Below are 11,650 nucleotides of genomic sequence, written 5' to 3'. Positions count from 1 at the left end.
TAGTTTCCCCCTCCTTGCACAGCTCAATGTGAAACTGAAACGGTTAACAATTTAGATAAATGCTGTTTGGAAATGCCCCCCCCCCCCCCCCAGCAAATTCAGAATAACATGTCACATGATATATTCCTAGTAAATGTCAGTGTATTTAGTAAGAGCTGGTCACGGAGTACACAGTGTCCTCTTTCATGACTCTTTTGATTTTGTTCTGTACTAGTTCCACTATCAGGAATCGACGGGGGGAGGGGTGGCGAGACACCCTTGAGTGGCAACCTCTAGAAATAGACAAGGGGGCGCAACACGAGAGGCTGACAGCCGGGCAAAAACACCCCAGAAACAGACAGGAGCCAGCATTGCGAAACCTAGGCAGCCTCTCAGCAGAGAAACAGTCGACCACACTGCCAGGGCGGATATCGCTACTATATCCATCCACATTTGGACTTCTGTTAATTCATACAGAGGATAATGCATCATTCATTTTCCTCAACTTCCTCAACTGTGAATAACTTTGCACATACTGAGACAAAGGTACGTCATTTTGACATGGATTTGGACAATGGCCTGTTGTTGTGCTGTGTCTGATGACCCAAGGCACCTGATGAGTGTTATTTGTAAGTGGTTGTATTCTACCAGTTTAATTAAATGCACTGATATTTTAACAATAATTTGAAAAAAGGAGGGTGCTCACTGTAAACAGGTGGGAATTCAGTCATTCCATCAAAAATGTATCACAGATTTGTAATTTTTGCCTGTGCTAGTCTGGGTCAGTGCAGCCCTAACAATACATAACATGCCACAGAGTGCATACTAAAGAGGAAAGTCAGTGCAGAAATAGCCCCCCTTGCAAAGATAACCCTGTACAAAAGTCACGCACATGCACTCAGCCACCTCACCACTCCTCAGATCCAGCAGACCTCCGACATGAAGCAGAAGCTTTTGGCTATGACACAAACGCTGTGCCCTGCCTCTCGGGCCCAGTCCGAACCGGACCTGAAGGCCCAGGCCGCTGGTACGGGTAAGGAGAAAATGCAAATGAAACGCGAGATCTCGCTGTCCAACGGAATCTGCCTGATCGTGGGGAATATGATTGGCTCAGGGATCTGGGTTTCGCCGAAGGGTGTCCTGATGCACAGCGGCTCTTACGGCCTGTCGCTGGTCATCTGGGCGCTAGGCGGCATCTTTTCAGTGTTTGGGGCGCTTTGCTATGCCGAGCTGGGAACCACCATCCTCAAATCCGGCGCCAGCTATGCCTACATCCTGGAGTCCTTCGGCAGCTTCCTGGCTTTCATCCGCCTCTGGACCTCCATTCTGCTGGTGGAGCCAGCCAGCCAGGCCATCATCTCACTGACGTTCGCCAACTACCTGGTGGAGGCGCTGTACCCCACCTGCCAGCCACCGTACGATGCAGTCAGGCTTATTGCTGCAGCATGTCTGTGTGAGTACCTCAGCTGTATCAGTTTTCTGATTGATAGTTGTGACTTAACTACTAATAAAATGTATCGTGTTAGAAACCACAAAACTAAAAACGTGGTCAGAGATCATGCCATGTTTCTCCAATGCTCATTAGCTGGGTGCTCATGAATTGTATCTTACGGAGTTAACATGTTGTCACTGAATGAACGCACGCAAGACGTCAGCTGAAATATAGGCTTTAATTAATCAGCAGCGGTGCTTATATATGATATAAGTAATTCTGCCATGAGGCCATTTAACCCAGTTCAACTGTATAGAACAATAAAACTGTTTACTCCACCTTGGGGTAATCCTAAAAATATCATCAATATATGATCACACAGTTTTTGTTTCTTAGAAATGGACACTGTGAAACTGTGACTTAAAATAATGATGTGGTATGACAGTCTGACAAATCGTTTAAACGAATATTAGAGTCTATATACAGAGAGCACACGATGTGACCTCGAAAAGCAGACAGCCTGTGGTTCCCTTCAGTGTGTGGAGGAACTCCACTTCGCCACAGCGTTTGCTGATTTAATATGGGATGTTTGTAGAGCAGTGGATGCTGAGCTCAACATTTTCTGCCAACTCATCCCCTTGCTGCTGACTTGGCGTAACTTGTCACTGCTCCTTTTCGTCTGTGAGAGGAAATGGGTTGGTGAAGCTGATGAGAGGTCGTACTGCCCATGCACTAGTTCGCCTACCACTTGGTTTGCCTCCAGCTTCACCGTTTTCACTTGTAGGAGTAATCCCCAAGTCAAATAGGAATAAATGATAGCTGGGAGGTTTGTGCTATTGAAGAGACGATGTAAATATAGGTGTAGTTTGCAGCACACTTTAGTTCTTACTTCAACCCCCGCCCCATTTTTTTTTTTTTTCAAATTCAGAACAAAAGTGAGCCTAAGTACAACTGAATGAAAAATACACCGATTGAGAATTTCAGGTATGACCAAAAGCAATGATTGACATGGCATTATCTGTAAAAAAAAAAAAACAACTGGAGTAGGCCTACAGGCTATGAACATGTTAAATATGCAAGCACTGTTCATGATGAAGGTTAGGATATGCCATTCATAGTAGCAAGTCTCAAGAACAAGTAGGTCAAACCAAATTTGCAAGTAACCTATGCCCCATTTTGTTTAGTAACGTTAGGATACAATAGTGATTCTCTCAAGCAAGTATGTTTTTATAGCGACCTTATTAAATATCATCGTACTCTACAACTCTTTTAATGCTAAATAATGTCCTTATTACTTATTCAAGCAGCAATGCTTATTAATATGAAGACTATTAAGTACTGTTGAATAATAATAATAATTAATATACTAATTCTTCTCAGCTGTCTTGCAGTTAACTATCAACACATTGATAATAAGGTCTAATTTAACTACGTCCAAATCCACAGAAAAAAAAGTCAAGGAATTAAGAAACTGCATGACGCTTGTAGGTTACACAGACATTTACATGTAGTCATTTAACAGACGTTTTTATCCAAAGCGACGTATAAAGGAGAGAACACTCAAGCTACGAGCAATAGAGACCTAGGTGCTACAATAAATACTATTTTACATATGACATTTTAAAAAGTGCAGGAATGTAAGTACGAGTTAAGTACTAGAGATAGCATTAGAGGAAGGATAAGGGGAGGTAGAAAAAGGAAGAGGAAGTGAGAGGAAGTGCAAGTTAGGAAAGGTGATCTCTGAAGAGTTGGGTCAGGTAGAGAGGGACGTCCCTGCTCTGGTAGTATGAGGGCGCGATCACACCGAAACGCGTTTCTAAAAACGCACGCACGCACACAAACACCATTAGGCGTATATATATATTACCAACAAAGTGTTGGATTTAACGGTCGAATTAGATAATTTGGCTATTGTATTGGCAAAGTAAACAGGTCAAAGTTTACTCTGTAACATCCACCTTCGGTGCACTGCCCTGCTATTGTTTCTGACATTACATGTGACAGGGCAACAGCCGAGTGATTCTTTTCCAAATTGAAACTGATTAAGACCTACCTGAGCAGCATGGGGCAGGAGAAGCTGAATGGGCTGGCTATCCTGTCCATTGAAAGAGCAAATCATGCATCACCACTTTTATGTCGTTCGCTCTGGCTGTGCTCAGACAGCTTGTAGGTCTTGACGTTCAGATTCTGCGCCTAAACTGGCTATATCGTATCGTCTCGTCACATGATCAAATAGAGACTTGACATTGGCGAACAAGATACATATTACCCAGCAATCATCATTGCATATCTGTATATGACAAAAATAACAAATTAAATAAGAAATTATTAATCTAATCTAATTGAATTGGCTTTTTAATATTTTCTATAGTGTATGTACGATAAGCATATAATTGTGTTATAGATTGCTACTGACGATTTCCCCCTAACAAGTATGAAAACCATGACCGAGACAGGTTTGCCATTTTGAGGGAATATATAAGGTATCATGAAAAATCAATCCAAAATGATCCTTGATCCCTGTCGCATTAAACTAGCGACACTCTAACTTCCATATGTCCGAAAAGCTTTAGAAAGCAGTGTCTGCTCTGCCTACGAACCTTCCGCGCTGGCTGCATTGTCTATAGGTAAGCCCCTGGCGCATATGCACATTTTCTAACACAGCACAGGTACACTCAATTAAAGCCATTAGCAACTTAACAAAATACACATTTTTCAACCACAAATAAGAGATGCATAACAGCGAATTCACGCAGAGGCTCTGGCTTAGGGGCCCTTTGAGCTCATGGGCCCCCTGAGCTCATGGGCCCCTGGGCCTGGGCCCGGTAGGCCCGTTCGTTAATCCATCCCTGGGCTACACCACCTCTATAGATACATGAAAAACTTGTGAAAGAGTTTGCACTCCTTGTCATGCTTCCATAACATAGGAAGTGGCTGTGCTTTTTATTTCCTCAACCTTCAACACATTGCGTGACATAAGGGAGAGTGGGGTAGAATGAGCCATCCTATAGCCAAGGGGGCTAAAGAAATAAATACATATAAAGAAATAAGTCTTAAATTGAGTGAAACTTTTATTCTTGAGGAACATAGACTTTCAACTGTATGTTTGGCATAATTGCAAACATTTTAGGCCATAAACATAACATAAACACCAACATGTCACATGAGGTTCTGAATATCCGTATAATCACAAACTTTGTCGCCAATGACGTAAACACTAACATGTCACATATACGAAAAATGCAATTTGCAACGAGAAAAGGAGAGTTATGCTTCTACGTCATTCACAAGGAAGTAAAACAACTAGGGTTATTCATTGTTATTCATCCAATTTAAATACCAAATATTACACCTAACTTAATGAAAACCAGTGGTTCATCTTACCCCAAGACTCACATTTTGACCCACAGCCACCATTTTGGGAAAAGTGCTTAGTCTAGCAACCCAGAGTTACACTTTTCCTAATTCACTCGCATGTTTTTACACACTGCCTGTTCATCAACCCAGATGGCAAAAGGCCAGTGAACCACTGTAGGCCCACTGGGGGAAGAGCTGGTGGTCCGCTGACCTTTTGCTCATCGGTTTTCAGATGGTCCACTGGTGAGTTAAACAGCCCACTGCTTTGCCACTTCCTTTAAAAAATTTAAATTCTGTATTGGTTTATATGTCTTCGTTATTTTCACCACCCCTCAACATTTGTGTGTAATTGACAAAGTAATTTTTCACCTTGAGAGCCTAGTGCCATGAACAACTTCTGTCTAGCGGCTGATATTTTAAATAGACTATGCCAAGGATAGGAGTGCTAGGATTGCTAACATTTTATGTCATTTTCTTAATATCCATGCCCAGTAAACTAAAGATGATGCTGGTCCGAGAGCGGAGCAGAAGTTGCACAGCACCAGTGGGGTGCAGACCAAGATCCACTGGAAAACCAAGTTATGCTTGCTATCTGGGAATAAAGCTGATATAACCTTTTTAACTGGGATAAATTACTTTTAATGTAAGACCGTTTATACCCTATTGGCCAAAAAACTATTTTGTATTTTGTGACAAAATATGCTCACCACTTCATCCACATGGTTCTTTCTTCCACAGCAATGTAAAATGTAGGGTCATGCGACAAAAATTGTGTATGGTCAGCTTATCCACTGGTTCATCTTACCCCACTCTTCCCTATTACCTACAGACTGCAGGTCAGGCCACATGGCCTATGAAGTCAAATTAATTCTGCTGGTGTGACATAAAATACTATTCTTAGCATGGCCAAATAGCTGAGTAAACTTCCCCTGAATGTCTGTTTAGCAGGGTGCTAACTATTATGTGTTAGCTAGTACAACTTCAGAATGGCGTGCTCACCACCTACTGTTTGTGATTTAAGCTATGGATTAGCCACTCAGTAGCTTTTGATGCGATGTTGTTGACATTGTGTTGGTATGCTCTCCCTCAGGTATGTTGATCTTCATCAACTGTGCATATGTGAAGTGGGGAACACTGGTTCAAGATCTCTTCACCTACGCCAAAATAGCCTCCCTCATTCTCGTCATCACCATTGGGATCATAAAGATAGTGGCAGGTAAGCCTCCAGGTTGAGCGAGGGGCTGTTGCATTGGGAGAGTAGTGTCTTACATGGCTGTGAGATGTCTTGGGTGGTGTTCAGAAATGTGGCTATAATTCAGTCATCGTCAGTCTATTTCTCTTTAGTCCTATGTAGGCAACTTTAAGCAGGAAGTGAATTTCACAGAGGGAGTATAAAATCAGTGGAAATGGAATTTTACTGCTGCTTAGAATTGGATTAAAAAAAATGTGTGATGACATGGGATGTAAAATTCTGCTGTTTTCGCCACCCCTCATGTTGCAGGGGCTTTCCCCAATCTGGGTGTCTCCCAATTTTGCAACATGTCTCTCTGTCATTTCTTTCAGTTCATCTTTGAATTGCATTTTGAGTTTCTTTACCTTGTTAATGATTTAAGTAGGCAGAGAGACAGATAGCCTTGGTACACGTTTCCTCTTTCTGTTTTTTGTCACGAAATGACTTAACGTTCTCTGTGTCTAAACGCTGAACAGGAGAGACCCAGAACTTTGACAACCCATTTGAAGGCTCTTCTGTGGATCCTGGCAGCATCTCTCTTGCCCTTTACTCTGCCCTGTTCTCCTACTCTGGATGGGACACACTGAACTTTGTCACAGAGGAGATCAAGAACCCTGAGAGGTATAGCACACTCAGACCTCACACACCCTTTCAAATAAACAGCATTGTCACATGATTCAAAAACGACACAATGCCCTATGATGCTTATGGATTTAAATCACTTGAGCTGATAACTGCTGTGCTCCCAGGAATCTGCCTTTGGCCATAGCCATCTCAATGCCCATTGTGACAGTAATCTACCTGCTGACCAATGTGGCCTACTATGTGGTGCTGGATATGCCTTCTCTGCTAGCTAGTGATGCGGTTGCCGTGGTAAGTCTCCTGATACACATACGCATAGCTCTTACAATAACAAAGAAAAAATGTACTGTCATAACAAATCATCAATGAAGATACCAACTTGCAATTACCATGGTTGTATAGATGTACCACTACTGTAGTTGATTTGATCAATAAAACATGGTTAAAAATAGATCACCACCTTCATCATTACAAGCTGAATGCAAATAGGTATGGCTGTTTACAGACTTTTGGGAATCAAGTCCTGGGCCCTTTCCACTGGATCATTCCACTCGCCGTAGCAATGTCCTGCTATGGTGGCCTCAATGCCTCTGTCATTGCAGCCTCTAGGTAGTACTCTTCTCACCATTTACTCATTCTGTATTCAAGGTTGTCATAAAATGCTGCATGTGTCCTGGCACATCATTTCATCATATTGACTATTCAGGTCTCCTTAACTGATGAGTGTTTCTTTCCCTCAATGACCGCTTGTTCTTACATGTCCAATCTGGCAGGCTGTTTTTCGTGGGAGCGAGAGAAGGTCACCTGCCGGACAGTCTGGCCTTAATCCATGCAAACCGCTACACACCAATCCCTGCTCTGTTGTTCAATGTAAGACCTTCATTCAGACCTCTCTACCCATATCCACTCCGATTCACTTGTGAACGGTCAAGTTGCCGAAATTCAGAAATAAATTATGCACTTAATATATTGGCCATACTTGACCACCAGACTTTTGAAGCTTACACACAGGACACATATGGGATTTTTTTTTTTAGCACATCAGAACTATCAGAGCACTACATAAAGGCACAATCTAGGTCAGTTGATTTCCTGTGTTGTGAAGCCGTGAACTGTACAGTGTTGACACAATGCTGCACCAACACCTCGATTCTCTGGGCCATTTCAGGGGGTGATGGGACTGATCTTCCTGTGTGTGGAGGACGTGTTCCAGCTGATCAACTACTTCAGCTTCAGCTACTGGCTCTACGTGGGTCTGTCTGTAGTGGGACTCATATACCTGCGCATCACTCAGCCAGACAGACGCCGGCCCGTCAAGGTGAGCGAGGGAAGTGAGAGATGAATGTATAATTGTGTAGTGACAGAGTTGATCATTCATTTACCCCCCGCCCTAATGGTTGCAGTGATGATTGATTGACTGATTTAGTTAACCCAGATTAGGATACTTGATGATCTATGTGTTTGTTGCTGTATATGTGTGCATGTAAAAGTGTTACGTGTTTCATGCTGAGACAACAAACTAAATGTTTTGAAGGCTTGTAGAGTCAGAGGGAGGAGATGGTATTTAAACGGGGCTAAACCATGATGCTGATAGAACATGTATGACTGATAGCTCATGATTAACTCATGTTTAACAGAGAAGGTGCTGTGCATGTTAACCCCCATGGTTTGTTTGAGGGGAACGCTGGACAGGTGGTGGATGCCATGCATACATTATGTGTCCTGTCTCCTGACGAGCCTCTGCCCTCTGTCTTCCCTCACAGCTCAACCTGGTGTTCCCCTTCATCTACTGCCTGTGCAGCCTGTTCCTGGTCATCGTGCCCCTCTACGGCGACACCATCAACTCCCTCATAGGCATAGGTATCGCCTTGTCCGGTGTGCCTGTGTACTACCTGTGCATTTACCTGCCTGAGGAGAGGAGACCCAAATTCATCGGCCCCTTAAATGGTAATGAGACCCTATTACTTGTTGGAAGATTTCAAACAGGTTTAGTTCAGTGTAGGGTTGTTTGTATTGTTAGGTTTTGTTTAATGAACATACACAGCCACCGAAACAGACACATGAACATAAACATGTATTTGTAATATGGAACAAAAGGAGGAAGAGGGAGAGAGAAGGAGGAGAACATAAAATAGGGGTAAAATTACTCGGATCAGGCAAACCATAAATAATAGGAGAATAGAATAGAGCACAGTGGAATGGAATAGAATAGAATGGTAAACTTCTAAAGAGAAAGGGGGGTCATGTTGTTTGTTATATCATCACATCAGTCAGAGGAGTGATGTCTGTGGCTGAAATATAAGTATTGTTCCTATGGAGAGACATGGAGGCATCACAGTGACAGGAATCCAGCACTAAAAAGCTGAATAATTAGGGGTTAGTGTGGGGTTATTTGAGGTCAGTATTGTCATCAGATGCTCCATTCCCTCTGAAGGTCACATGTCTGTAATCTGTGAATTATGCATGCCAGCCTCAAGCCAGGGAAGCCTTGAATGGTAAACTATGTAAGCAGAAGTGCCGTACGTGATAGACTGGGGCGTACGCATCACACAGTATTACACCCTGTTCCAGGGGGGCTTGTCAGGAACGTGGAGTGTAGGCCCACTGATGTATCATATTTAACCACTGGCTTATTTACTTATTTACTTTCGTGCTGACTACATCAGCTTTCATTCTGAGCCATAGTCGAACCACCCCTCATTCCCTCCCTCTGTCCCACTGTCTGGAACATTCTTCCTTGTCAGCTGCCGTCACCAAATACACTCAGATTCTGTGCTACTGCTGCCTGACGGAGCTGGACGTGGAGGAGGAGCAGCCGAGTGGGAAGAGCCAGTGAGGCTCACTGAAGGCCTTCCACCCTTCCTCTGCTGAGTGCCCATGCCTGTAGCATGCCCTGCCCTGCCCTGCCCTGCCCTGACCCAAATGGACCACAGCACACTGGGCAGGCCAGAAAACGTGAATGTACAAATGCGTTGCAGACAGTGACTGTCACACCGTCGATGACACTTGTTGATCACATCACCAGTGGTTTCAGTTTACCTCATATTGATGTGACATCAAAATGGGTGCACCAAGAACTAGTACAAACCTGTAAATAAACTGTTTACTTGATTCTCCACCTGTGACAGTGCACACATGGAGTTTTTATTTTTTCTGAGTAACCTTTTATCAAAACCTTTCAGCCAAACATGGACTATGTTGACTTGAAGCTCCTCTGAAGGGTTGAGAATGAAAGTTATGCATTTTTATTTTATTTTAAACACACATAGAGAGAATTGCACAAAGGTTGTTTTATTGTAGTGTTGTGTAAATAGCTAGGTTTGTTGTCATTATGTCAATGATTCAGATTAGATTTAATTCAAGTAGTAATATTTTAAGGTGGAATAGACGGGACTGACTAAAAATGTGAAGGCCACTAAAAGGAATGTTTTTAACAAGCGAGGATTAGTGAAGGAGTTGCAAATAAGGATTAAAGATCAGAATTAATAATGATTGACAAAAAAATCAATAATCCAGTAAATCTCATATTCATTTGTATTTTTGCCTCTTAATTAGACTTAGGTTAGAATGTAAGGTTCTCTGGTTAAGTGTACAAGAGAGATAGATGTCTTCACCACCTCTCCTCTCAGGTCGTATCAAAGTGTCATTGTATTCCTTATACCTCCAACCCCATGATAGAGGCCTTCTTTTCATGAACAACTTCCTCCTGGTATGAAATGTGCCGTATAAATAAAGTTTGATTTGAATTTGAACCAGCTCTTTATCTGACAACATCTAAAAGTGTACACAAATGCCAGATGCTTTCCTTGTACAAAACAAAAATTGTTGTGAACATTTCTAGGTGTCAACTTGTGTCCCATTCAATCTCATGGTTTCACAACCTTCACAACCCTGTGTGTTTTTTCCTTAAAGGGAATGCTGATACTGAATCTTAATGCTGTCCACTGTACTTTTAAAAGGTTCGCTTTTGTACTAAAAAGGTATTTTTTACTATTGTACTTTAATTAATGGATTTTAGTTTTTATGTGTGGAGAATTTTTGCTAATTCATGTGCTAAATAAAGAATGTACACATTGCGCATATACACATATTAATGAAACAATTAAGAATTTGTAGCATTATCTTCTTGCCATGTGATTTTAAATACTGAGAATATTTTTTAAATGAACAATTAGTCTTTTGAACACCCTGCCTGTAATGGTTTTATAATGTTTTATTTATATACCAAATTATGTCCCACCTCCAGCATGACTGAATGACTTTCCAGGTTCATGGTTCATGTCAGGGTAGGGATATGCAGGGAAGGCATGTCTTGGTGACTTTGCCAGATGCTCCAGACTCAAAATAGCTGCCTGGAAAACCGTCTCCGGTATCGGACGTCTGTGAGGCAATTGTCTCAGCCAGGTTTGGGCATACACTGCACAACGTGTGGAAATGTAGCAGATCCTCCCTCCCTCAGTCTTTCCAAACCGAACCCTCAAAATGGGTGCACTCCTTGTACAGTGTCTCCACCTTCCTTTAATGGGAATTTTGATTGGCAAAAGTACTGGCAGATGATCACTGAACTTCTTTCCCATTATTCACTTCCAGCAAAAACAAAGTTGCACCTAAGTCTCTTTACTACATCACAGTTCCATTTTCCCCAAATCTTGCTAAACAGCTACATCTGTTGTCCACAGGGTTATATTTGTGACCTGGACCCACTAACTAACCCACCCCTTGACCCAATTTGACTTCCTGGTTTGCTTTACACCGTTCATGTGCTGGGTTAGATTAGTGGTCTTGACAGTCTGTGCATCGGTAAACTAGAGCCATCTGTCACTTATAGTTCTACCATTTAATCTGAGTTCTGGCCTTGTTCAGAATATTCTATAGTTTAGTTTGAAGTGGTATGTTTGCTCTCTCTCCCTCTCTGATGAATTACCAAAGCCCATGTCCTAAGCGAAGAATAAGATTTAAAGTGTCATAATGATTATAGTGTCACCAGCCTCATGGCTCAGAGCAGTGATGTCTTTTACATATACACATTAAACTGGTGTCTATATATAAACACAGCACTCTGCTATGGG

The 11,650-nt window shown here is 42.2% G+C and overlaps 1 protein-coding gene across 1 annotated transcript; it reads left to right on the top strand.

Annotated features, from left to right (window-relative positions):
- The first annotated feature begins 196 nt into the window (after positions 1-196).
- Positions 197-10,333, top strand: LOC105889505 (Y+L amino acid transporter 2). Its single transcript, XM_012815358.3, has 10 exons — positions 197-525; positions 901-1,432; positions 5,859-5,984; positions 6,476-6,620; positions 6,749-6,872; positions 7,087-7,190; positions 7,355-7,451; positions 7,750-7,899; positions 8,345-8,528; positions 9,326-10,333. The coding sequence occupies exons 1-10, from the start codon at positions 463-465 to the stop codon at positions 9,415-9,417; spliced, it is 1,617 nt and encodes a 538-aa protein (XP_012670812.1). The 5' UTR covers positions 197-462; the 3' UTR covers positions 9,418-10,333.
- The last annotated feature ends 1,317 nt before the right edge of the window (positions 10,334-11,650 follow it).

The sequence above is a fragment of the Clupea harengus genome, chromosome 22, assembly GCF_900700415.2.
Source record: "Clupea harengus chromosome 22, Ch_v2.0.2, whole genome shotgun sequence".
Lineage (NCBI taxonomy): Eukaryota > Metazoa > Chordata > Actinopteri > Clupeiformes > Clupeidae > Clupea > Clupea harengus.
This window is presented reverse-complemented; position numbering and strand designations above follow the sequence as displayed.

What these genes read in the sequence shown, in the direction of transcription:
- LOC105889505 (XM_012815358.3), top strand. Translation starts at nt 463, where the DNA reads ATGCATCATTCATTTTCCTCAACTTCCTCAACTGTGAATAACTTTGCA. An exon ending in TATTGCTGCAGCATGTCTGT is followed by an intron (nt 1,433 to 5,858) that starts GTGAGTACCTCA and finishes GCTCTCCCTCAG; the next exon opens with GTATGTTGATCTTCATCAAC. An exon ending in TCCCTGCTCTGTTGTTCAAT is followed by an intron (nt 7,452 to 7,749) that starts GTAAGACCTTCA and finishes GGGCCATTTCAG; the next exon opens with GGGGTGATGGGACTGATCTT.